The sequence below is a fragment of the Anabas testudineus genome, chromosome 17, assembly GCF_900324465.2.
Source record: "Anabas testudineus chromosome 17, fAnaTes1.2, whole genome shotgun sequence".
Classification (NCBI taxonomy): Eukaryota; Metazoa; Chordata; class Actinopteri; order Anabantiformes; family Anabantidae; genus Anabas; species Anabas testudineus.
The window spans coordinates 1,207,099-1,235,029 of NC_046626.1; the positions used below are offsets into that span (position 1 = coordinate 1,207,099).

At 40.4% G+C, this 27,931-nt stretch overlaps 2 protein-coding genes across 4 annotated transcripts; both read left to right on the forward strand.

The window, feature by feature from the left end:
- Nucleotides 1-55: 55 nt before the first annotated feature.
- LOC113171650 (fibrous sheath CABYR-binding protein-like) lies at nt 56-27,918 on the forward strand. Of its 3 annotated transcripts, none has more exons than XM_026374158.1 (12): nt 57-1,382; nt 7,717-7,875; nt 8,418-8,462; nt 10,130-10,198; nt 18,909-18,995; nt 20,190-20,270; nt 20,582-20,673; nt 20,972-21,022; nt 21,131-22,004; nt 22,690-22,743; nt 22,846-22,878; nt 25,719-27,918. In XM_026374158.1, the coding sequence occupies exons 1-12, from the start codon at nt 1,340-1,342 to the stop codon at nt 25,724-25,726; spliced, it is 1,596 nt and encodes a 531-aa protein (XP_026229943.1). In that variant the 5' UTR covers nt 57-1,339; the 3' UTR covers nt 25,727-27,918. The 3 variants fall into 3 exon arrangements, with proteins under 3 accessions (XP_026229945.1, XP_026229943.1, XP_026229944.1); XM_026374159.1 differs by lacking the exon at nt 57-1,382 and adding an exon at nt 5,141-5,293; XM_026374160.1 differs by lacking the exon at nt 8,418-8,462 and having other exon boundaries at nt 56-1,382.
- Nucleotides 14,883-18,898, forward strand: LOC113171651 (eukaryotic translation initiation factor 5B-like). Its single transcript, XM_026374161.1, has 3 exons — nt 14,883-15,395; nt 16,403-16,444; nt 16,973-18,898. Exons 1-3 carry the CDS (start codon nt 15,371-15,373, stop codon nt 17,446-17,448), a joined length of 543 nt encoding a protein of 180 aa, XP_026229946.1. The 5' UTR covers nt 14,883-15,370; the 3' UTR covers nt 17,449-18,898.
- Nucleotides 27,919-27,931: the final 13 nt, after the last annotated feature.

Consider the following 27,931-nt stretch of genomic DNA (forward strand, 5'->3'; position numbering starts at 1 on the left):
CTGATCTTCCATGTCTATTTCCATGAAAACAACCATACAAACCTCGTAGGGCTAGTGGAAAAGTATGTGAACCCTTGGAATAATGACCTCAAAAAAGCGTGCAAGCATACCTGCAGTCTTGTTAAGAAAGTTAGTTTGGAGCTGTGGACTAGAGCTACTTTAAATTTGACAGACAAAAAACACTCTGCACAAGAAGAATGTGCTTACATGAGCCATGAAGAACCAAAAAGAATTGACTGAGGAAATGATCAGGGCCTTTAAGAATTTTAGGTTCTTCAAGTAAGTACAGATATGACTGAGACATGGGACCAAGTTAATCTACTCCTAAACCCCCCCTAGTCCCTTTGTATGTATTGTACACTGGAACATGCCCAATGACCTAATTCCTACAACTTAATATTGCAGTAAACCAACATTGTCTAACATCCTGATTCAAACAGAGTAGCTTGTTTTTCTGTTAAATAGTTTGGTGTGAACAGAATCTTATTGCTATGATGGTATCTGAATCTCCCCCAGATCAAACCTGCACATGGAGATGGTACAGGTTTTAACATTACAGTTTACTTGTGGGAGTCGCTCAGGTCATATATGACCTATGCCCATGATGCAAATTCCATTCAGGTGATTAGATCACTGTTCACCCCCAAATCAGTACCCTACACAGGGATTAGGTCAATTAAACGTCATCATTCTCCATCATTGTGGGAGAATTGGCCTTTTCAGATCACACCCCCAACCTCAAAACTCATCCCAGTGAGCTCACCAAATGTGAGACGTGTTTGTCAGATAAGAATATGGTTCTAGATGATGGTGTGTGGAACCTGAACCCTTCTGGATGATTTCACCACAGCTAGGTGCTGTAGGCTCAGAGGAACCAGTGGAATAATAAATGATGTGGTAAAGGGAGGGAAGCATTTCCTAGCTAAACTTTAAATAGAAATAGAAATGAAAGTTTAATTGTCATTATGATGTACAGTTGCTGTAGTTTGAAATATCAATAAGCGAGTGGCGACAAAATGGAAACAACGCGACAGCAGCGAGCGTCCATCTTGCCACGTTCCAGAGGAGCACGGGGGCGGGGCAAAGAATAGACAAGCCACACGTTTGAATAAGCCCGACGCCTCTACGATTTGATTGGTATGGAAATTACCCGGCACCGCCTACTTTTCAGTGACGGGCCTGCCGTTGGTTAAGACAGCTGTCAGTCTTAAAGTGGCTCCCCGTTTTATCAAGCAGCAGCAGCACTTTTCATTTCTTTCCTTGTGTTAGAGACGCAGCCGTCAGCAAACTCGCTCCATCTATTGTTATTTTACTGCTTTCTCTACTGAGCTGTATCGCCATGGCTCCAAAGAAGAGCGCTAAGGGTCACTCCAAAGCCAAAGGTGCGTTGTTGTTCTTTTTTCATTCTATCAAGTTGCAATGGAGGTGTTACTGACTTCAGCTTCACTGTCGCTCCATTCAGAGACTCCTTCAGTCGGGGCTCGTCCAGGTTGGCTCGTCCAGGTTAGCTCGTCCAGGTTGGCTCGTCCAGGTTAGCTCGTCCAGGTTAGCTCGTCCAGGTTAGCTCGTCCAGGTTAGCTCGTCCAGGTTAGCTCGTCCAGGTTAGCTCGTCCAGGTTGGCTCGTCCAGGTTAGCTCGTCCAGGTTGGCTCGTCCAGGTTGGCTCGTCCAGGTTAGCTCGTCCAGGTTAGCTCGTCCAGGTTAGCTCGTCCAGGTTGGCTCGTCCAGGTTGGCTCGTCCAGGTTAGCTCGTCCAGGTTAGCTCGTCCAGGTTAGCTCGTCCAGGTTGGCTCGTCCAGGTTAGCTGGTCCAGGTTGGCTGGTCCAGGTTAGCTGGTCCAGGTTGGCTCGTCCAGGTTGGCTCGTCCAGGTTAGCTCGTCCAGGTTAGCTCGTCCAGGTTGGCTCGTCCAGGTTAGCTCGTCCAGGTTGGCTCGTCCAGGTTGGCTCGTCCAGGTTGGCTCGTCCAGGTTAGCTCGTCCAGGTTGGCTCGTCCAGGTTGGCTCGTCCAGGTTAGCTCGTCCAGGTTAGCTCGTCCAGGTTAGCTCGTCCAGGTTAGCTCGTCCAGGTTGGCTCGTCCAGGTTGGCTCGTCCAGGTTGGCTCGTCCAGGTTGGCTCGTCCAGGTTGGCTCGTCCAGGTTGGCTCGTCCAGGTTAGCTCACCTAATGCGACTTAGAAGAAGAACACGACGTTGGTGCCTGTTCGTGTTAGTGAACTGGTTGAGCTAGCTGGGCTTAACCTGGGGTTATGTAGCACGAAAACTCTTTGTTCAAGGCACCTAATGCAGGAACACGACTCTGCGGTCCTGTCAGCCTCTTCCACTTTTCCACACGAAGTCCTGTCTTCATTTTGCCAATACTAGCATTTCGGAGTCGGACCCGACAGACGCTGGTAGCGCTGCGCCTCACCGCGTCATAGTACTGTTGCTCTACCGTCGCCGTTAACGTTACACAGCTGTTTCTCCGGTGTGCTGCCCGGTTGACCATGGCGACTGCGGCTCCTGGGATTAAAGTGTGCCGCGCTGGTTCGCACGCCAGCCTCCTCTCATGCGGGTTTATATAACGCTATTGGGAGAGTTGAGTCTGTAGGCTCCGTTGCTGAAGTGAACTACAAACAGGCCTGGTCGTCACCAGCAATGTGGCAGAATGTGTGCGCGCACCCCGCCCCCCATTCAGTCCAGTGCTCACGTGTCAGTGTGGCTCACTGAGGGTGGGGTGAGACGTGGAGCGGGGGTCTCCCTCTGCAGACAGGAAGTCCCATCCATGACATGGCGCGGATCCAGTGTGTGACGTAAATCAGCATGTGTCCTTTCCTCCCAACACGGTCTCCTGTTGCTGTGTCTCAGTTGATTGTGACATCGAGTGTAAAAGGTTCTGCTGATGGATATGTGTTTAGTGTTGGTGTTAGTGTGTGCAATAGTGTTAGTGTGTGCAATAGTGTTAGTGTGTGCAATAGTGTTAGTGTGTGCAATAGTGTTAGTGTGTGCAATAGTGTTAGTGTGTGCAATAGTGTTAGTGTGTGCAATAGTGTTAGTGTGTGCAATAGTGTTAGTGTTAGTGTGTGCAATAGTGTTAGTGTTAGTGTGTGCAATAGTGTTAGTGTTAGTGTGTGCAATAGTGTTAGTGTTAGTGTGTGCAATAGTGTTAGTGTTAGTGTGTGCAATAGTGTTAGTGTTAGTGTGTGCAATAGTGTTAGTGTGTGCAATAGTGTTAGTGTGTGCAATAGTGTTAGTGTGTGCAATAGTGTTAGTGTGTGCCACAGTGTTAGTGTTAGTGTGTGCCACAGTGTTAGTGTTAGTGTGTGCCACAGTGTTAGTGTTAGTGTGTGCCACAGTGTTAGTGTTAGTGTGTGCCACAGTGTTAGTGTTAGTGTGCGCCACAGTGTTAGTGTTAGTGTGCGCCACAGTGTCGGTGTGTGCGCCACAGTGTCGGTGTGTGCGCCACAGTGTCGGTGTGTGCGCCACAGTGTCGGTGTGTGCGCCACAGTGTCGGTGTGTGCGCCACAGTGTCGGTGTGTGCCAAAGCTACTTAGAATTTCTTACTGCACTTTACTGTTGATGAATTCCACACTGACACGTGGCTTTGTGGGTCAATGAGAGTGTATGTCGATACAAACTGTAAGACACTTGTACAACTACGAGTCGCTTGGTTGGAAATCTCTGGGAAACTCAGTAAAACTATGCAGTGCCAAAGCATTTACTCACATGAAAAAAAATTCAATTTATGCAGACAAAAAGCAAAGTGGACTTGTTGTAAAGTTTGTTTAATACATGACTTTAGGAGTTTCTTTATTTATTTGAGTTTAGTTATGTAATCAAACACTTAAAACAGTGACTTATTTATTTTGGCTATGAAGGATGTTTTGAACAATTTCTAAACAATTTAGAAACTTTCAACCCAAATTATTTCAAGGGGTTCTAATCATTTTGTTTAAATCATGATTTACTGACAGTACAAGACAAAGGATTATTGTTTTATTGGTTTTATACTAGATTTACATTTCACACAAAATAAGTTATTTCCCGTTTACCATGACTGTTCTTATTTTCTACATTATGTGTCACTTAAATCCCTCAGGCCTCCTCCTCTCTAAAGGACCTTGAGTTGCTGAAGTATACAGAGACAGAAGGGTAACAGCCTCATCTGTTCCACTGGGACTGATGTGTGATGCTGTGTTTTGTCCTTTGCATTTGCAGTGTTTGTTCTTTTACTACTCCAAATCACAGACATGAAAAACTTCACCTAGCATGAAGTTGTGTTGTGTTAGAGACAAGGTTTTGCCTTCATGCTGTTGTCTTCTCTTATCTGAATGAAAATGCTACACAGACACTGGGGTTAAGTTCCCAGTTTGCTTTACCAGCTGCATTCTTTGGAAGTAAGGCAGGAAATATTCTTTGTGTCCCAGTGATGCTCATATCTGGCTTCCTGCATTCTTTAAGAGTTAGATGTTAAAACAATGCATTGTAAAATATAAATACACTATACGAAAACACTAAAATAGTAGCAATAGTAGTAATAGTAGTAATAGAAGTATGCACAACATAATCTAAATTATCATTTGAAATTTCCTGGCTTTGAAGTTTTCAACTTGTAAAATGCTGAAATGCCTGTGCTCTGTTTGATTAGCCTAATTGCTGCCAGCCAGCTTCTGGTATAACATATTTAACCCAATGCTAGTACAGTCACCAACTAGCTAACACTAGTGTTGTTCAGGAGATTTCTCACAACAAAACCAGACATGGGTATTTGTCCCCTGCCTTTTTTCCGTTGTGCCTAGATTAGGGCCTCGTTCAGTGGAATGCACTGTGCACTAGCACAGATTCAGGCACAATGCAACTGAATCGGCCAACTGTTTTAGGAAAATCTCGACAAAGGGATTCTATCAACATGAGTGTAAATGTGTGTGTATTTTAGATGCTCTCACAAATAGAGGAATTCAGTTGCTTTTGAAGTTAGCCATGATTTAGAGGTCACCATTTAGCAAGCAGGGTTAAAGGTTAGAGAATGTGTGCTCTTGGAATGTATACAAATCTGCATGTGTGCACACACGAGAATGCAAGTTGAAAGCCTGAGGGACGAGCAGCAAGTTTGAAGGCGGTGCACACAGCAGCCGCCCTTACATAAGACTTGAGAGGAGCTGCGCAGACTGAACATTGTGTACAGAGTGTCGCAGAGAAGAGACTGGGTTTAGAGAGTTTGCCATTTATTTGGAAAAGAAGACTGTGTCTGCATGCGTGTGTGTGTGTGTAAATTAACTGCTGTCATCATTTGAGAATGGAGTGTACAGAAGAGCAAAGCGGTATGTTACTGCATGGTGTCTTTTGGGGTGTGCGTGCACATGTGTGGAGGTATAGCATGGCATTTATTTCTGCTGTTTAGTACAAAATACGTAGTAGCAGTCCACTTTGAGCTTGTCTAATATGATGTGTTAATGTGTTCCTCTCTGTTGAATTAGTTTGTTGTGTTGCGAGGCGAAGAACAAGACTCTTACTTCCCCCATTGTTTTATTCACTCCAAAAAAAGTGTTGCTAATTGCCATAATAAGGACCTGAATGTGTCAACTTGAAATTCTTGCTATGTTAATTATGTCGACATGCAGGTATAGCAACACCCCTGCGGCTTATTTATTGGCCTGATCTACATCGCTGTAGCATATGGCATACAGGTAATCTTCAGAAAACTATTGCAATGCTGTACAATTTTCAGATTTATTGGTCAGAATGCTCTCCAAAACCAACACACTGATGGCACTAGAGTTTCTGTTTGTAATATTGTGCTAAGAGCTGTTAGATGTTGCTGTAGGTTCTGGTTATAATGTGCATCCTGTAATTGCATTCAAATTCATTACCAACCCTAATGTTTATGGCAGTGTGTGTAGTTACTGTGCATGTTTTGCTGCATTGTGTGTGGTTTAATCTCAGTTCTATTTGCTAAGTCATAGTAGCTGTTGAGTTTGTATGTTATCATATCACACCTGAGGAATCTTCTGTCCTCTCCTGTTAATGTCTTCCACAGTCTAACATTGCAGTTTCCTTGTTTGGATTTTGTCTCCTGCTTTGCCATTGCTAGAACAGATCAAAATGTGGAAAATGGAAAAACACCTGAAACAGAACCCAGGTGTCAAAGCAGCAAATAGAAGTAAGGCTTGTACAAGTATTAATTACCTGGGTTGATGACACAGCGCTACAGAGGACATTAAATCTGACTGTATAATCCTTTAGATCAGCGAGTGGTAGGGGGGTTGTCCTTTAAAAGCTGCCAGTGGCCCGTTGGCCTGGCAGTGATGTTCATGGTTGTGTTGTTCCCTCTCTTGCTGTGTGTCAGGGCCAGCTGGTCTAACAGCACTATAAATAGCAGTTTTTGACCTCCAGAACCATATCAGGCTCAGAGGAAAAAAAGGCAGTGAGAAAGGATGAGTGACAGATGAGCATGAGAAAGGTAGCCAGTCAACAGAGAAAGGAGGGACACACTGCTAGGCTGCAAGACCGCTGTGTTCTCCTACCTCAGACTGTGTGGGTCAGGTCTTTGTGACAATTTTTGGCTAGTTAGCAAGCCAGGCCAACAGGATGGGTGATCCAGGGACCTTGGTAGAGTCTGCCCCTCCTGCTGTTGCCAAAGCTATCCCCACAGTCATTGCTAAGAAAATGCAAGGTGAGGAAAATGTCTGTCAAGTGCTGCTGACTGGAGAGCTGAGAAGGACAAAGCAGTGTGGAGGTCATTGTGTGGGAATGGTTGTTTGGTTGCAGGGCGAAGGAGTTAGATTTAAATTAAGCTTGAACTTTCTTAAAGCTCCAGTTTTTTTGTCCTGGAGCCAAGCTCTCAACTTACTGCTTGTGTATTAGTTTTCTGTCTTGTTGGCTTAGTGAGTGTTCTGTCAGCAGTGCATAAGCACATTCCAAATTATCACCACACAATACTGCATGAAGCGATATGGCATTTTTATGGAAATATGGAATATAGTGGTTGTTTTGGAAGGTCCTTGCAGCCTGGAAGGACTTAGCTGTAGCTTGGTATTTATGTATTTTAACTCAGAATATTACCTGGTTCTATCAGGTCAGAACATATTTCACCAACATTAAAGTCCACTTTTAGGTTGCAGAATAGAGTAAATGCAACATGTTGCCCTGACCTCAGTATTTTTCAGGAAAGAAGCAATAATGATACTGTGCAGTTACACTAGAAATGTATGTAACTCTGTATGTTACTCAAACGTTGATCTTAGACTAGCAGCTCTAACTAGGGTGTCAGTGGTTTTAGGGTGTGTGTGGCTAACATCATTGCCACCTTTTACCACCATAATAATCTGTACAAGGTATACTGTATGCTCTATGTGTGTTGGATATTTGTCTTGTATATGTGTCTGATATTTGTCCTAGGACCATGTAGTGCTCTTCAACACCTGTTCATTTTCTCCGCTACTATATTCTCTCATCATGCATTGTGGGATGTCATCAGCAACTCCGGAATAGCTTTTGGGTTGTTTCCTTCTTTCTATTGCCGCTGCCTCTGCTCCTTACCCAGAGCCAATTCTGAGGGATTAGTAGAAAAACTGTAAATGATGTAGGATTCCTCACATGTTTTGCCACATTTAGTTGGTTAACATTATAACTATCATAACATTATAACTATCATAACATTCAAAGTATCTCTATATTCCTGTATGGTTTGAATTAGGTTTGAGTCTACATGTGAATGTGACCATATACTGCCTTTGTGTTGCAGATAATGCTAAACCCCAGTCTGCCAATAAAAATGGGAAGAAGGCAGACTCTGGGTCAAGCAGCAGCTTCTTCACCTGGTTCATTGTCCTGGCCCTGCTGGGTGTTTGGACATCTGTAGCCATGGTCTACTTTGACCTGGTTGACTATCAGGGAGTCATCGGTGAGTACAGTGTGACACATTCATCCATCTTTCTTAAATAGCAGTTTAATGTCTTTTTCTTTTCTCTAGTCTAGTAATAGCAGCTAATTTGACTTTTATCTTAATTGTGCTTATGTCATCAGTCCACAAAGACATCTGCCATTTGTCCCACAAGTAACTTATATTTACCCTTGTCAGAACGCTAACATTGGATGAACTGTCAATACCAACCTAACATGAGTCCACTTTCTCCTCTGTCCTATTCCACACGTAACAAATCTTGCTTTAAAGCAAGTAGTTGTGGGAAGAGAATGCAAATAATCAGCCATCATCAAATTGTTACAGATGGTGGTAAATCATAATAATGGTGATTACATTTACTCTATTAACACAGACCTACCTCACAACACTGCCATTCTGCTTTCTTGTCACTACTTTGCATCGCTATGCCTAATGACTAATGTTCAGCTTTCTTGCCTGTGTAGTATTTGATACTGATTGATGAATTATGGATTTTGTTATTGCTTTTTCCCCAATATGTCTGTTTTGTGTTTTGCATGCAGAAAAGGCTAAAGGCTTGCAAATTAACCTGTCTGAGGCCTTGCAAGGTAAAGATCATTAGACATACTTCTGTTATACCCTGTATCAACCCTGGATTAACAATGGTTGTCACTTGCCAATATTTTTGTGCCGTTTTCTGAACATGCACATTATGGGCTGATGAACACTAACAAGTTTGATCACTATTAGGGTCTTTATTAGTTAACTATTGCCTTAAATTGAATAATCTAGATGTGTATAGTTGTACTTTTGTATATGTGGATAATGTTGCAGTTGTAAACAATAGCTCTGCCAGTATGGCTTTTTTTGCTTTTTTATTGTAACTAAACAAAACATTTTGAGGTTTTCCTGTATACTGTATTGATCCTTCTTTACTGTTGACCTCAGTCACTCGGTGTTTGTGCTCTTAGTCTGAATTTTTCTATTTAATAGAAATCACCAAGCTTTTAGCTGAGTGTGACTTTTACTAGATGGTATACTGTAAGTTACCCTCCAGTGTTGGATAATTGCTAAGTCTTCCACAAACTTGGCGTATCTCTTAAAAGGATATGAACCTATTATTTCACGTCTTTCATTCAACAATAGTTAATATGCTCATTTGCACATTAATGTATTTTTGTAGCAGCCATAGTTGCTCCTGCTGTTCAAACTAACAGGAGGAATGCAGATGTTGTCCTGCAGTAAATCAGGTTTGAATTATGGTTTGGTAGGTACATTTAAATGAAGTTAAAACCTTTTGAATTTGTCAAATACAGTGGCTTGTAAAAGTATTCATACCCCTTGAACCTTTCCACATTTTCTCACATTATGACCACAAACATAAATATATTTTATTGGAATGTTATGAGACCAACACAAAGTGGCATACAATTGTGAAGTAGAAAAAAATTATACATGAGTTAATTTATTTTTTACAAATAAAAAAAAAAAAAAAAAACTGAAAAGTGCAGTGTGTAAAAGTATTCAGCCCCCCTGAGTCAATACTTTGCCAGGGGGGCAAAGTATTGACTGAGCTGTAGATCTCTGCAGTTCATCCAGAGTCACCATGGGCCTCTTGGCTGCATCTCTGATCAGTGCTCTCCTTGTTCAGGTTAAACGGTTAGTTTAGGTGGACGACCATGTCTCGGTAGGTTTGCAGCTGTGCCATACTCTTTCCATTTGCGGATGATGGACTAAACAGTGGTCCGTGAGATGTTCAAAACTTTGGAAATCTTTTTATAGCCTAACCCTGCTTTAAATTTCTCCACAACCTTATCCCTGACCTGTCTGGTGTCCTCCTTGGACTTCATGATGCTGTTTGCTCCCCAATATTCTCTTAACAAACCACAGAGGCTGTCACAGAACAGCTGTATTTGGGCTGAATACTTTTACACACTGCACTTTTCTGTTTTTTTTTATTTGTAAAAAATAAATAAACTCATGTATAATTTTCTTTCTACTTCACAATTGTATGCCACTTTGTGTTGGTCTTTCACATAACATTCCAATAAATTATATCTATGTTCGTATATATTGGAAGTCATTTATTTGAAAGAAGGAACACAGTGACCAATATGTACATACGGGCATAATATTGTTAATATAGACTTAAAAAATGTGAAACTTTGCACCAGTGTTGTATTTTGTGTTGAATAATGCATTCAAGTGTATAGCTATGAACAGTGTGACTTTGTGAGCTCAAATGGTAAAACCATCATGTTTATCTCTGCTCTAGGAAAACTGGTGGCCTACGATACAGATGGCGATGGCGATTTTGATGTTGAGGACGCTAAAGTTCTGCTAGGCAAGTCATAATCTCTAACGTACAACTAATGTGCCGATGAGTGTCCTGCAGAAAAGAAAGGAATTATATTCCTATTCATATTCTGTACATACAATATGTCCCCAATGATAAATATCTTGGAAATCTCACTTTATTGTCAGGGACAAGGGACATGGTTTATAAGAATTTCTGCAGGCCACTTAATAATGTGTGTTTTGTTTGCTGACAACACAAAAAGGCATTCTCTTGCATTTACAATAATATAACTAGACTAATTTAATCAGTGAAAACTGAGCTCCTCAAACACTTATCTACTGGTCAAAATGACCTTGTGATGTTGAGTGTGGGTTATTTCTCAGAGTTCAAGGTAGGTGTTCTGTAGTAAGGCTGTAACTAATTGAAGGGGACTATCAAACAACCAAATGAAAGAATGGAACTAATGAGGTTCATCAGGGTCACTGGTTGAGATGATGTACCTTTTTTAAATTTAAGCAGCTTCAATGCAAGTCTTTAGACAATAGAAACGTTTTGCACTGTTAAGACCCAAATCTGTATAGTAGAACTATAGTTTAAGGGTTATCAGTTTTGTGAAACTGAAAGCATTTAATACAGGTAGGAGTTTGATAAAACAAAGTTCTTATGCATCTTCAGTGTTCTTCTTATTCCTATTGGGCACTTGGCTGCAAGTTAGATGATGATTATTATTTTATTTTATTTTTTTTAAAGTCTCTTCATGCGGTAGACTGGGGTTTGAAACCCGGCTGTGGCCTAACTCCAGTAGAGGTCCTTAGGCAAGACCTCCTTAGGCTTACCCTGCCTTTGCCATGTACCTTGTATCCTCCTCCTACTATATGTGAATCAGCTGCAAAAAACAAGCACTTTGCTCTTAATAGAAAAATGTAGCATAACAGCATCATTACTTACAGCAATCTATGCTCAGGTTTTCCTGCCCTTAAGTACCATTTCACGGTGGTTTTTACTTTTTACTCTGTTCTATCAGTTGTTTCAATTTGAATCTATCATTATTTAGAGAAGTGGTTCTGTTTTCTGCCCATGCCTTGTATTATAGGCATTTGTATTGTGTGTGTGTGTGTGTGTGTGTATGTGTGTGCATGCTTATATTTAAATTTCTTTGTCTAAAATGATAGAACCATAGAAACTCTGTAACATATGCAGACTTTAAAAAAAAAAATTGAGCATTAAATGAAAACTCAGATTCAGTTTTCTTTCTTTTTGTATGTGTGGATAGATAGATAGATAGATAGATAGATAGATATACATACACACACACACACACACACACACACACACACACATACATACATACATACATACATACATACATACTCTCCCACTGTCTGGACAAAATAGCTTTAGCTAGCATTAGGTGAATTTGTTGGTCATGAGTAAACTCCAACTGCTTATACTGGAGCCTAGGTAGATCCCTTGCTACCTAACCTACGCTTAACACTTCTCTTACCTTTTCCTCTTCTTTCCTTCCCTCCCTTTCTTTCATTAAATCCATTTTCTCCATTTGATCACACTTTCCTTTCTTCCTGCATTTTTAATAGTTTTTTCTTCCTTTCCATACATTGTTCCACCTTTCCATACATTATGCTCCAAAATTTTCCCTTCATATATATATATATACATGCCCCTACCCTTCCACCCCCCCTTTGCGTAGGCCTGACCAGTGAGGGTGATGGTCAGGGTGAATCCAAGGTTCTGGATTGGTTAGAAGAAGTGGACGAGGCTGGATCTGACTGGTTAAATGGTTTCTTCACTTTCCTGTATGGTCTGATAAACCCCCTTGAGCCCCTAGAGGAGGAGGAGGAGGAGCAGCAGAGTGCCTCAGAAAGAGTTGTGGACCTGCAGGAGGAGGATGAGGAAGATGAAGATGATGGAGGAGTCAGAAGAAGAGGTGCAAAAAATGATGGAAATCAGGGGCAGAAGATCGTCATAGTCGGCCTCCAAAACCAGTAACCTCAGGGCAACTGCAGGCTGATTATTTTTTTAATGCACTTATTTTGAACTCAAGGGCCTCAACAGCCCAAGCCACATTGTCAGGAACCATGTTCTACTCTATTTTCTCTTCTACTTTTGCAGGTTTTTGCAACCTGACCAATAACTTTGAGTATAAATATTTCCAGTCTGGTTCCAGTCTGGCCTCGGGCTTTGTGCCCCACATTATCCCAGGTCCCACATAACTGCAGTTCACAAATACCTTCAAACTTGTCAAACAAGCTTCATTCTTGTATCAGCAGAATCTTGAGAAAGTGAAATCCTGATGTTTTCTATGATGTCAGTTCCCTTCTGCTGCAATATCAATTTGGTACTCAGGAACACTTTTCTAAGCCCTGTCTTACTTTTCATTTATTGTTACTCTTATTCTTACTTATAAAATGTCCTCTTCTTCACAACTGTGTTGGCAACAGTCAGGAGGACTGAACAATGCAAAATGCTAATTTGTCCCTTTATGCCATTTAGTCTTGTGCTATTGCTGCATGTCATAAACACTGATGCTGGAAACCTTTACCATAGACTAGGAGTATGAATTTCTACTTTTTTAAACTTGTTTCGTGTTGGACCCAATTTTTACCTGCTATGAACACACAAAAGCGAATGCTGCGATAGATACACTGGAAATGAAAAATAAATCTAGTTGAAGGTTCTTTCTCTAACCTGTCCCTACAATCTAAGCTACTAATTGAAAAATTGAATTGAATTGAATTGAATTAATTTAACAAGAAGCTAAAAACAACCATATGGCAGCATATGTTAGAAAGACCATAAGGACTACTCCAATGTGAAAGACATTGGTAATTGTGACTAAGATTACTATAGTTGCCAGGCTTGTACTGGTGCCATTTTGAAAAATATATTTCTTGATTTGTGATACCACCTCAATCAATGTACCTCACGTCTATCAGACTAGTCATCAGGCTCAGTGAATGTGCACATAAATATGCACATATACTCACTAGTTATAATGGGTTCTGCTTTTACAAGGCTACAATTTCTCAGTTTGTGTTGAAACTGTCAACAGTTCAGAAAGGTGATAATTCCGTTATATTTTTATTATTGAGGTCATAGAGGGTGGTGGAGTCATGCTAGAGTGCATTATATGAAGCTCTGTTTCAAATGTTTTGTCCCCCTCATTTATGTAAAAATTGTGGCCAAAACATTAGTAACACTTTCAAGGGAAACAAGAATTACCTTGCAAAAGTAGAACTCATAATAGAACATTAGCTTGCACAAGTGTACCTAATAAAGTGGTCAGTCTATATAAACGTGCAGGAAAGCTTCAGTGCCACTGACTGATGATGCTAATATTAACTCTCTTTTGGCTAATTGTATGTCCAATGTAGGCGCTGACAAAGGCATATGTGTTAGTCACTTAGATTTTATACCTGGAATGTACTGTGTTTGGGTTTGTTGAGGTATCTACTACTGCTACTAATAAAAGTATGTCAACAGAGCTACATGCATTATGTGCATGCTTGATGGCTTGTAATAAGGCAGATCCCATAGTGTTATGTACTTATAAGTAGAGGAACAAATCCACCAACAAATACAGATGCTGTCAGGTATCTGCGTGTGATGTGATCCTCTTTGGCAGATGAACCGCGGCCTGTGTCTGGGTACAGATGGCATGTTAATAAATGTGGCGGAGGGAACTTCATCAAGAATTGCTCTTGTTTTTTATTTATTTTTTGGCTGAGTATACATTATAGGAATTGAGCATTGGATTCATATTGTTTAGCTGGTTATGTTATACAATTTAATTCAATTAAATGGAATAAATAGGTATGTCTTACACCAGCCGTAGGTAGTTAGAAGTTAGGCTTAACATTTGCCTGTGTAACCTGAGATTTAATTTTGTGGCCATTCTGGTTTGTTATTTTGTGGGTTAAAGGTAAGAGAGGAGTGCACTGCAAGACAAGGGTGTGATGCAGAAAGGAGGCTTGTTTGATTCATCGTGCTTGAATCTAATTGCTGCTACAAGCTTAGAGAGCTGAAACCACCTGCATACAAGTGTATTGTGCATGCGACAGAGGGTGTGTTTCTGTGTCATAAGGTTTGCAGTGAACTTGTCTGTTATGAATGCACATATGATGTGTGATTTGGAAACAGGCTAGTCCTGCTCTGGGGTGGGGTGACTCCAGGTTTACTTTGTAAAGAGAGAATAATCTACATGGTGCCGTTTAAACACAAAGCTGTCACCCAAGATAAACCAGGTGTACAAGTCCATACTCTGACTGTTTCTGTATAAGGTAACATTTAAAAAAAAATTGGACCCTGAAAAATGATATTACTGGTTTTGTGTGCCCTTTATGACACAAAATCTATAATAATTCCTCCATAATATTTCCAGGTCCATTGATTGACATATTGCCTTCACTGCCAAATTGGCTTTAAAGTGCAAATTGTCAAACTGGAATACGGTCAGGAGCCCATTGTAGAGGTCATGTAATTACACTGACTGCAGTTCAAGCTGTTTTGAAGTTGACTTTGTGATATAAGGACAGTAAGTTATAGTCTACTATTGCCTTGTCTTGCATGTGGTATTGCGTATACTAAGCTCATAATATATAGTAACATTTATCTCCTATCATCCGTATGTGTTCTTTTCTAATTTTACCATCAGCTAATAAGAGTAGAGAACATGAAGAGCAGAAGAGAAGCAGAGACCGAGGTACCACCACATAAATGTCTGCATGACAATCTGCTGAGTTCATTGCTCACTGGCTTTACTGGAACAGAGCACATCATCCTCTCCTGCCTCAGTTATTAGCCATTTCATACAGTAGATTCAGAGTAGCATAACCCTTCAGATCCTGCAAATATATAGATGTTACTTGATTTGTGCTTCATAATATCTACTGTAACAGTAGCATTAACATTGTAAAATCCCTTATTTTTTCCCTGTTAATTTATATAATCTAAGTTTACTGTTTATTTTTCAAGATGTTTCTAATAGAAAGGTTTTTCTCAGAATTGAAGCATTTCTGACATGCTCCTTGAATTGAGTAAAAAGACACTTTTGTAAAGACCTCCTTTGTCAGTTTCAGGCATAATACATTTGTATATTATAACTCTGTATTCCCAGTTCAGCCAGAACTCCCAGTGCCTAGGTTCAAGAGGAGAGAAAGGAAAAAAGCTGGAACCAGAGGAACTAAGTATCTGGCAGCAATGAGAGCTGCATCTCTAGGCCTAGGTAGGCTGCTGGCTTTGACCTGTTAATACAAACCAACCTTATGTGGTGGGGAAATCATAACTGGACAAACTATGGCTTCCGATTGTTCTAGAAAATATTTTTTTTTATACAAATTATTTTAAACAGAAAATTAATTAAAACTAATAAACAGCGTTGAAATAGTTATTTTTTTTCCCCACTACATCCTGTAATGGACCATTTTTGAATCTTGCAAAGAAGCCTTGCATGGCTTATGGATTTGCCAAGTAGGTTTGTTTAGTTTCACCATACAGCCTCTTACAAAGCATCAAAAACAGCAACAAAACAAAGCATCCTACTACAATTGTTCTGCAATATATCTCAATGTGCGATTTAATGAGCAAATGTTATCCTTTTGATTATTAAGGAAAATGCAGATTTAATGATCATGTTGAAATGTGTATTTCTCAAATCAAACTTGCAAACAAATGAACATAAAGCATACGAAAACCAATCTGTAGGACAAATATTATTTATTAAATTAAATTGCACCTTTTGCAGTTATATAATTGCACAGGCTGACATATTTGTGATTACATTTGCTGACATTTTTTTTTTGTTTTTTTTTTTTTTTGTTTTTTTTTTTTGTGTGCGGCACTACTAGGATGACATTTGTTTAAAATGTTCTTCCCATTATGACCAGTCTGAATGCTGTCGAAAAAGGTCTGTTGATCATCCATCAGTGTTGTTGATCGTCCATCACAGAAACTAGTTTTCCTTGTTGTAAAATATTTTGCAATGTTAAATTATAGAAACGGTGTGATTCTGCTGCAAAAGGTCAGTTTGGTTTGCTTTTGCAGAGACCGAGTTGAGCTTTATGCAACATTTATGAGCATACTAAGATCTGGATCTGACTTGTGCAACTGATATTGGACGGTAGAAATGATGAATGCTCTAAGTGGACTAATCACTTTATGGTATATAATGACGGGTATTACATGGACAATAGTCCAGTGTTGTAACTCCTGTCTTGTCTTTTATAATATAAGAAGAAACACCTGGGGACACAGTCAGGAGACAAGCTAAGAAAGGTATCATCATGCATGGTGCTTCTTACAGCGTGGGCTAATGGCTGAAGCTTTAACTACTCGCATCTCGTTGTGGATACAAAAGCAATTCCAACTGTGTTTATTTGATAAACTAAAACCTTCCGGATCCACGTTAAAGTAGTTCTTAATACATTTGCTGAGATTTAAAGATTTTTGGCCTAATTCTGACAATGCAATCAATAACCCTTGTTAAACCTCAGCAGTGTATTAGACTGCCTTTCTGTTTAAATTTTTGCAAAACATGTATAAGTCTTTGTCTTTGTAGAATGCTGGTATGTTATACCATATACAAAGTCTCCATACTTCTTGTAGGTGAAAGTAAAAGGAATATGGCATGAGTCTGGTCTTGCTGTGGCTAAATATGCTCGATATCTTTCCTCAGACATGCACTCACCTGCTTGATGTGTAGTGATGTCTGATAACACTAAATTTGAGCATGGTCTTCATCTTATAACCACTCATTTACGAGTGGGGAAAACGCCAAACAGTGTTGTTAATTATCCACCCCAGAAACATCTCCATCAAAGAATGTGGGCTGGAAGCTTCGGGAGGCTCTAAAGCAGCAGCTGGCCATCATCCACGAACGTGTGGAGGCCAAGAAGCTTGCCAAGCTGGCTCTGGCTGAAGTCAGGCAACTACTGGCCAAAGAGGAGGAGCAGAAGGAGCTGGAGCTGGGGAGGAAGGAAATAATAGCCAGAGCAAAGGAAAAAGTGGTTTCCAGGCTGAAGAAGGAAGAGGAGATGGAGAAAGAAGACCTGGAAAAGACTGTGGGGAAACTGCGGAAGGACAAGGCAAAACAACCAAATGAGAAAAGGGAAGTGAAGAGCAAGGATGAAAAGGAACGGGACAAGAAATTAAAGAAAGAAGGGGAGAAAAAGGAAAAGTCAGAGAAGAAGTTGGTGGGGGAGGGCAGGAAAACACAGGAGGAGAACAAGGGGAGAGGGAAGGAGTCTGTGAAGGGAAAGAAAAAAGAAAAGCAGAGCTGAGAAACCTGACAGAGAAGGCAAGAGAGGAAGTCAGAGGAGATGAAGCAAGTGTTAGAGCTTTGCGTATCAGTCATTTTGATATTGACCAAAATATCCCCATCACTAGTATCAAATACCAAAAAGCACTGAAGTACTAAAGGTCTGGTCAGATTCATAATATTGTTACTTATTCTACTTATGCTTCAATTCTTGATTCGAGATTTTTTAAAATGTGTAGCTGTTTAGACAACATTCATCAAGTATTTTCATGTTTTTCAAGTAATGCATCAAAAATATATTTTTTGCTATCCCTGCTAAAACTTTGGTGCTATCCCCCAGGAAAGTTTTTTTTCAACTAGACTGGCATGAAGTGAGGCAAATATAGTCATTATTTTTGGCCATGGTCTAGATGGAGCTAGCTAGATAGTAAACTCAGTCTTTCCTGCTCAAGGTGCTCCTTTATCCTTCAGCTGCATGAGGGGAATATGATTGGGAATCATAGGAGAAATGGCATACAAATGGTCAGAGCACTTCAGGATGCTCCTTAAGTGTTTTTGGTGTTCACATTTAGATTTGACTACACTGAAATCAAATCTAACGTATCAGTTTCTTTTCAGATGACAAGAAGTGAGTTTTTGTACTTAGGTTATGTGTTACACTAGTAGAAATGTTCTATTTTCTTTTGTCAATAAAATCTTTGGATCCATTTCCTTCTGTCGTGTGCACGTGCGTGCGTAATTCTCAAGTATACGGTAACCTAGCAGTTTAAGATGCTCCTGATTCCTGCATTAACTGAACTGGCTGCTATTTCTGGCACCAGCTTCATTTTCAGAATTTGCATAATGTAGCTTTAAGAACAAACTAAGACTAGCTATAATTTGACAATATGATGGGATATCACACTAGACTTAGTCAGTAAAAGAAAACCCATGCCTCTTTCAGATGGTTTGATTAAAAGTGATGTTTTAGGTGACTGATCTTACCTATGTGAAATGAACCCAACATAATTTGAAACACAAAATATGAAGAAAAAAGGCCTATACAAGTTACAGTTTTCAAAGCAAATGACAAAATATTGGTTTATATATAATATGTGCTTTATCAAGGACTCACTAAAATCACACACAGTACATAGGGTAAGTCTCAATTCCCTTAACTGATCAGTCCTCACTTGCCCTGGAATGTGATGTGCACCTCCATCCTCCTTGTTTCATTCTGGGGGTGTGAGGAGCGAAAAACTATGTTTGAGGACGGGTAAGCCAGGATACCCAAGATTATCCTCTGGTGTAGAGTAGTGGATGTCTCAATTCTCTAAAATGCTGTTTTCGCGGTTCATCTTTTTCTTCCATGGAACGTTAGTGGGAGGAGCTAAGACACAAGTGAAGTAAATGTGGATGCAATTAAGGAGTTGGGAATCGCCTATAAACTGTATTTCACATATAAATGTTTCCTGCCTACAATATGTGCATCATCTCATATAGGTCTGAAAGAGAAAGATGTCATCGCTTCCCGTAGAGAAGAAACTGCTGCCCCAGTGGAGACTCCTGAACACGAACCCACACCAGAAGGTAACGCACGTTCATACACACCAGTGTGGAGAAACACTGGTTAGTGGAGAAGAAGGAACACAAGTGGGTCAGCATCAGTAACGGTACAGGCAGCACCTCCAGGATACCAAAACCTCACAATGTGCCTTCAGTTCAGAAACCGTATGCATACAGTAACTTATATGGGTGTTAAGTTTATTTTATTTATTTTGATAACAAAATGAATAATTTAATATGAAGAACACCTGTTTTATCTAGCAAGAGAGGGTTATCTACTTTTCTCTTGTCCTGGAAATATTTCTAGCAAACGAGCGGGGCTGGATATTTGCACTGATCTCCCAGTTCAGTTAAATTTCAGGATTGGATTATATAGATGTGCAAAGTTGTTAAAAATGCTGATCCACTGGCACATACTGTAAGTAGCATATACTGCAGTACAGACATCCACTTTGATGATTATTATCGGCACAGACAGAACCGACGCTGAATGTCTGCTTATTAATTCACTTGCACCGTTGGTGTCAACAAGACCACAGCCTGATATCGGCACACTGCTGTTAGCTAGTTTCAGAATTAGCGTCCCAGCAGACAGTCCACACACTGTTCAATTCAATTTAATTCAGTTTCATTTATATAGCACCAAATCACAACAAACGCCATCTCAACGCACTTTACAATGTAAGGATTAACAACTTACAAAATACAACTGTATACAAACAAAATAACAAAAAAAAAAAACAAGAAGAAGCAACAAACACATATAGCTCTGAGGACTGGGATACCTGCAGAAAGGTACAGAGGAGGAAACACAACTACGAGAGAGAGAAGACACAAAGTTAATGACATGCAATGGTGATATTTGGAGAAAGGAGAGGAGAGCCCTCTTGTGACTTCCATCAGGCAGCCCACACAGAGCCCAGATCAGTGTGCAGTGTTTGTTCCATGTGTGCCTCTTATCAGCTACACTACCGTTTGACAAGTCAAAATGTCTCGTGTGAGTAAAGTCTACTGGCTGAGGATAGACGGCTATTCAAATATGTTTTCTTTCCAAAATAAAACACAAGCTATACATCGTATTCTTCTGCTGTCAAATGAATGCAAGTTGTTCAATGTTCCTTTACAGACAAATGGAACATTTTTATTACTACAACATACCACATTCATTTTCAGACATAAGTTATGTTTTCCTTCAATATCACCCCTTTTGCCTCTCAGCTGTCGTTGAGCCTGACCCCATTCCTGTGGAAGATGTAATAGAAGCTGCTCTAGCAAAGGATGCTTCTGCACCACCACCAGGTATGTGAGTTTAAATGCCTTCATGTGACATCACTGTTAGGAAATTGTAGAGCATTCATGCAGTCAGATGCAGTTATGATACACTACAGTGTATTTAAGTAACTTACTGTCTAACTTACTATCTTACTGTATGTTGAAAGTGTAGGTGTGATTGGATGGTTTGAGGATATTTTAGTCTGTCCTCAAAAGTGCAAAGAGTGTTTTGGGAGGTTAAGACAAGGTTTTAGGCTTAGAGGTAGGTTCTGATACCTAGGTTTGTGTGTAAGAGAATCTGAAAAGCTGAAAAAAGTGTTTCTGCTTTGCCCCTTAAGAGTCTGAACCTGAGGTAATAGAAGAGGTAGAAGAGGTTGATGAGGAGGCGCCTGAACCAGAGCCCGAGCCAGAGCCTGTGGGAACTCCTGAGGTTCGAACAGCTTTTTTAAAATGTCTGCATTTGGAACCGAGTCAAATGCACACATTTGTAGAAACATGTTTGCCAAAGGTTATTTTCACAAATAAATAGTTCTAAACATAATTGGTTATACAATAAACAATCTGTTAGACAATCGGATTCATACACATTTACTGTTCATGTAAACTTCCATAGTTTCTTTGGTTGTGTAAAGCTGCTTTGCGACAATGACCAAGTCCTATACAAATAAAATTGAATTGAATTGAATTTTAAACATTCTTAAATACAAGTGTAAACTTTTAATTTTCAGGTGATTGAGGAGGATCCAGAGGTGCTGGAGGAGGACGTCCCAATGGAGGAGGTGTAATTTATTTTTTTGTTGCATTGTAATTTAGATACACTGTGCTGGCATGTTTTTTTTTTTTTTTTAACTGCAAATAAAAATGACTATTGTTTTACATTTGGCTAGGATGAACAAACAACTGAGTTTACAGAGGCAAATGAACCTGCAGAGGAAAACACTGTGGAGGAGGTGGAGGAAACGGCTACAGAACAGGCTTCAGAGAAGGAGGAGTCAGTTAATGAGGCTGCAGAGGAAACTAAGGAGGAGGAGGCTGCTGATGAGCTGGTAGAGAATGTAGAGGAGGAGAGTGCTCCTACAGAAGAAGCTGTGGAGGAAGTAGCTGAAGAAGAGGAGGCAGCTCCTGCAGAGGAACCTGCTGAAGAAGAGGCAGATGCTGAAGAAGCTGTTGAGGAGATAGAAGAAAAAGAGGAACCTGCTGGGGAACTTGCTGACGAGGAGGTAGCTACTGAAGACATTGCTGAGGACGTAGCAGAAGAAGAGGAGACGGCTCCTGCAGAGGAACCTGCTGAAGAAGCTGTTGAGGAGGTAGTAGAAGAAGAAGAAGAGGCAGCACCCTCAGAAGAGGCTGTGGAGGACATAGCTGAAGAAGATGAGCAAGCACCATTAGAAGAAGCTGTGGAGGACATAGCTGAAGAAGATGAGCAAGCACCATTAGAAGAAGCTGTGGAGGACATAGCTGAAGAAGATGAGCAAGCACCATTAGAAGAAGCTGTGGAGGACATAGCTGAAGAAGATGAGCCAGCACCTTTAGAAGAAACTGTGGAGGACATAGCTGAAGAAGATGAGCCAGCACCTTCAGAGGAACCTACCGAGGAGCCTGCTGTAGAAGAAGACACACATCCTTCAGAAGAAACTGTAGAGGAACCTGCTGAAGAGGACACTGCTCCCTTAGAGGAGATGGTGGAGGAAGCAGCAGAGACAAAAGTAGCTGACACAGAGGCTGCTCCAGAGGAAGAGGTGGAAGATGAAACAGTTCCAGGTAAGTAGCTGTACAGTTAAAAAAAAAAAAGAAAAAAAAAGACAAGACTATACCAAATCGGTGCAGAACCTCTTTAAATAAAAAGCTGTAGCCAGCAGCCACTTAGCACAATGGCTGGAAAGGGGGAAACGGTTACTAACTAGATAATAGCACCTCTGAATCTCATCAATCAACAGATTAGTTTGAGTGAGCCAAATGAATATCAAAGTGTATCAAAACGACAAGCTACTGACTCTGTCCAGTGGAATTATTCAGTGCAAGTTACTGAGTTTCTGGCCATAAATCTTATTCCACTACTATCTAAGCAGCTTAAACTCTTCCTTGGATGCAGCCTGTCTCCCACTGTATAGAGTAGCGTTACAATCGTAACTTCATGCTGATAACTGAACCGAATATTATAGTTCAACAGAAAACAACATTTGACATAAGTACACATTGTAGTGTGGATGTGTAGTAGTAGCTAGTAGCATTATTTAGAGAAAGAAGTCTTGTCTTATGTCTTGAAGTGTTGAGAAATTCGCCATTATTAAGATGGTGCCTTGTTGTTAGCATGTTGCACTGGAGCTAAAGACCCATGGATGACTTCCGGAGGATGTGCTGTGCTAATGCTGTAGCACCGTGTTCCTTTCTGTGCAACATGAAGTTGTTCACTGGGTCAAATGTTTATTTTTCTCCACCATCACAGAGACAGAAGAAGTCGAGCAAGAAGCAGAGGAGGCAGCAGAGGTGGCAGAAGAAGGTAGGTACCCATGTACAGACAAACACACTTGATTAGTAAAGAACCATCCTAAGGTGATGGAGAAAAAATGTACTTATCTATGTTTTTTCTTTGTACTGGCAGAGTTTGTGGAGCACAATCAGGATGAGCCCACAGGTAAATGTTATTTTTAATCATTATTGTGCTTGCAAGTGTTCACATGTGTTGCAGTGCTCATGTGCAAACAAAATTTAGGGAAAAATTGATGCCTGGTAAAACACAGTCACGACGTGTGTGACTTTACAGCCCAGTAGGAGGAATCACTAACTCAATATTTTATGCTTGGAAAGGTGTCAAATACAGAAGCACTGAAGCACTGTCACTCATTCCAAATGTGGAATGAGTGACAAAATTGGGAGTTAGGCTTTAATAAAACAGTAATCCAAGAGGGCGGGAAGGGACAGAAATAGTCTAAGCAGCTGTGTGTGAAAGATTTTTCCTTTTGTTGAGGTGTTTTCAGTGTTCATGGTCATGGTTACAAAAATGTCCTGAAACTTCTAGCGCAGATTGTTTGAACAGCTAAAAAGTCTTTTTTTGTAAGATTCAGCATCTTGTTGGAGCACATGTGGCTGCTGCAGCTTTTTACATGTAACTACTGAATAACACTGAGTGTTATGGAGAAGTCATCAAGTCATCGATGAACATGAACTGTGTGTTTTCTACTACATATTTCCAGTGTTTTTATAAATAGTTTATGTTAAAGCCAGTGTTAATGATGGTGGAAAACACATTCAGTAATATTTTCCACAATGAACTCACTGATCCTGTTTAGTTTTTGTTAAGCATAAATTTGCCACTAGTTTGGACATATTGAAGCAAACTTTGAAGTAGTTAAATATGAATTAACAGGAGGATGTGTTCCTCCTGCATGTTATCATGGTCTAGCAATGCAAACTTACGAAATATTATGCAATAAATCTGTAATGTTTATCTGTTTGCAGGAAAATGTCTGTTGTCTACGTGGAGCTGATAGTGAGCTGCACTTTGGCTGCTTTGACAAAAAAAAACATATGCAATGTTTTTTTTGGTTACTAGAAAGCGTGTGAACCCTGAAAGCAGGAAAAAGTCTCATGCTGCAGCTGTTAGTGTTAGTATTAGTATTAGTGGAACCACTGCAGACAAATGTGTGGATTCAGATTAGCATTTTCACTCTGTAGAATGGATAGGGAGGAGAACGCAAAGTCAGGTGAGCATCTGCTTACTTCAGGCTATAGGCAAAAAAACCTTTGTGACTAAAAGTCAATGGAAGTAATAATCTATTAGATGAGTCAACTAAAGGAGAAAGTAAAAGTAAATAAAGTAACAAATTCATCTCTCATCCCCTGCTTGTGTGTTCACCTCAGCAAGTTTGTGGCTAATTTGAACAAACTAAAATCAAAGCTGGCTTATATGTAGCCTGACAACGATCTGCATTCTTGATCCACTGAAAGTAGTGACTAGTGCAGTAAATCCTTCTTCAGATTCTATTAAAAAGTACAAAAAACAAATAATATCTTATGAAAAGAAGAACCAGTAAGTGTACTGATAGGTGTCAGTTATGTCTCATTCTGACACTTGGCAAACTCAGTGTACAAAATATTCAGGTAGAATCTTTTTACCATTTTAATTTCCTCATGCATATGTGCAGAAGTCTGAAATAAATTAGTAGATGCTATACGCTGTTTGAAAAAGGATGTTTCATTAAGCACAATGCATCTTGATCCTTTGTCAAATCCCCAGGATGTCATTTTCCTAAGTTCTTGACTAATCTTGACGTTCTCACTAACTATTTTCTCTTGTGCATTGTGCATACTGTTTGATTGCGACTTGTCAAACAAAAAACTGTTATATAAAAATCCATTATTTGTCATTTGGAGCTTAAAAAAGAGGTCCTTAGAGTCCCCAAAATGTGCCTGTACATTGTCCTGCTGAAAACCGTATAGATCCTAGCAAGTGGCAGCAAGTCTGAACATGGTGTGCAAACAGGCCCATTCAGAAATACCAGTTTTGATGTGGATTTTCCGCCCTCATCTTTGAAGACACATATGTGATGTTTGTGAACCATGAATGTGCAGGAAAAAACCAAAACAAGGACACACAACACAAGACTATGAAGAATCTGTGGTAGCAGCAGATACAGCTGAGCTGCACTGCAGGCTGCAAGTTTTAATGGTGTCAGATAAGCATTTCACACAATGTCTCTAGGACATCTTAACTGTCCCACTGTATAATTGGCCTGAAAATCTCTCCTGCTCCAGAGTCTGAGAGAAGCTAACATTGACCACATTAGATGATTTAGCTACATTGAATAAGCTAACGCAGTAACCACTTATGGCTTCAAACTTTGAATGAGACACAGGTTTAGATCACAGACGTTCACAATCAGTCCATCTCTGAGCTTCAGTCTTGGAGTGAATCCTGCAGCCATGAACGGGTTGGAACTTCGTCCATACGTCCAACAAGTGAGCTCTGTCCGTGCTTTGTGCTCTGCTGCTGTTTGCAGAGTAAGTCAGCTGTAGTGAGGAAAAACAATGGCCAAATGCGGCTGAGGTTCTTGTAGGCGGTGTTTAGACCACGCCTGACGAATGATTGGGTCCCTGAGATTCGAGAAGACGTCATTTCGATGTCGACTTTGAATGGACATTTCAAGGACTGGTTTCCACAAAACTGGAAAATGTAAAAGTAGGTCTGAGTGGACTTATTACATACAGTACTTGGTGTATGTTAATGTGCACCATAGAGTCATAGAAATGTACCAAAGTGACCAAAAAGTGGATTTTTCATAACATGGGTACTTTAATAAACTAAAATAAATGCAGGCATACCACTCGTATGTACACAACTGTACAAACGTAAAACATAAAGTCTGTACAGAAGGGAAACAAGGACAAGAACAATGTCTGACGGTATAAAGTCAATGTCAACAAATGAAACGGTGACAATGAACATGTTCCTTCTCCTGTTTGTTCTTCCCATAGAAACGTAGAGCCTGTTGCAGTTGTCGTGGTGACGGAGCAGGGACCCACTGACGGTGCATCAGCACCACCTGAGTGTGCGATGATGCATCTCTCCAACTCCAGAGAAACAATTGAGTCGTTATGACAACACTCTCCTCTCTCCATACCCCCGCCCTCTTACCTTTCTTCCGCTCCCTCTGTTTTCACACCTTACTTCAAGTTTTCTTTTTTTAGTGTCATCGTGTGAGATATTGGTTGAATTGTTTACTAATGGTACTTCTTTTTTACACCTCCTTTTTGAGTATTTGTTTGCTGTTCAGTTCTTCAAGAAGATCCAGTTTTGTTCAGGGTGGTTGAGTTCTGTGTGTCCGTGGCCTGATGTCCAGGCTGTGTGAAGTCTATGGGCTCTGCTTGCACAGCAAGTCCAGCAGAGCCTTGTATCAGCAAGAACTGCAACACTGAACTTTATTTTGAAGCCTCTCACTGTGACGTAGCTTCTTGGAGCTCAATGTCTTTGCAGAGCAGTATGACGCTAAAACCAATGAGTAAAGATGCGTCACTACAGAACACATCCACTCTCAGCTGCTGTCTCTCCCTCCCTCCTTCAAAGTTTTTTTAAAGGAGGCAAAACACATTTCAAGTGTATTATTGTGAAATGGTGTTGCAGTGGACATACAGACGTTTAGAAAAGCTCAGTTCACCTTCTTCCTGGTTTTGGTGTTGTGGATTCTATGCAAAACTGTGGTGTTGTCTGTCACCCACCTCCCCGCCTCACCCCAGCCAGTTTCTTTACCACTCAGTATGTGTCGATGAGCCATATGCTAGCACATGAACTCAGAAAGTGTGTATGTCTTTGTGTGCATGTATTCCTTCTGTAACCTGGGATGAGTGTGTTGACAAATCTTTTACTAATCCATTTTCTGTGTGAGCTGTTAATGTAATAATGTAGTTTGGAGACTTTCATTTTATCTTGTGTCTTGTGTGTGTGTGTGTGTGTGTGTGTGTGTGTGTGTGTAGGGGGGCGTCTGGTCATTCCTAGCTTTTATTTTTTATCATATTTCCAGATATGGTTACCAAGACAATCTAAGCAGACCATCAAATCAGTTTTAACTGAAGTTGTAATATTTGAACTGTGATGTTAATTTGGACACTGTGATCAGTGCAGAACTGTCACTGTGGTGTCAAATACTCTTCACCAGCTAAATGTGGAGGCTAATTAATGCAGCCCTGAAGCATTTTAACCCTGTGGGACCCAGCTCTTATTTTCTTGAACCTGTTATTTCTGGCTCACAGAGGGTTAAACAGATCAGGTGCTGAATTCCTGTGGAGGTCCAACTGTAACCAGACGTGATCTGTTTGCCTCATTTCCTCTGTAATTGGAAAAAAACACACGCAATGTTATTTTGGAGGTTAGAGCAGATAGACATCTTCTTTTTGTCTTGCTGTCGTACAAACATCAGCTGGTATCAGATGAGGTCTAGCTGTGACACTATGCTGGTTTGGGGACAAACATTTCTTACAAGATACTGACAGTAAGTAGTCTGTTTCTGATGACGTGGGAACGAATTTCCAGAACCTCCAGATCGATTTTAAGGGTGCAGCACATTCTAGTGGTGTGGGGAAGTTGTATGATGTCCTCTTGGATGTTCTTCCTCTGTAACACTAGCGTGTCTTTTCCACCTACTAACACTTTGTAAGTCAATGTGAACTTGTCTATATTTACAGAGAGCTTCTAGAGTTTTTTTAAGGAATATTTTTTAAAGCTTTGAGAAATAAAGACAACCTGTAATTTTCTAAAATGCTTTTAAAAAGCTTTTTACGAAGCCATAAGCAGTTTGTGACAGGCAGGTTTAAGGAACTACACTATTTCAGGACAAACAATAGGAAGAGCAGTGCTATTCAAACTGCAGCCAACAAGTGAAACTGACAAGTCACACACATGCTGTAAGGGTTGTGATACACGGACAGGTCGTTACCAGCACGCCACGTCAGGGTACACTAAGTAGTGATGAGGTTCATTTAGCTGTTGCCTCACAGTGCTGCCTGTCAATCATAACCTGCAGTCTGCAGATCTATTCGTGTCCTGTAGATGCTGACGATGCTGATTAAATTATTGTGAAATGATGATGGTGACAGTGGATTTCTTAAAGGGGATTTGAAGTGTCAGTTTTCTGTAAATGATCTGTTCTGGGAGCTGTAATAAAATGTTTGGGACAACTCAGCAGTGACTTTAG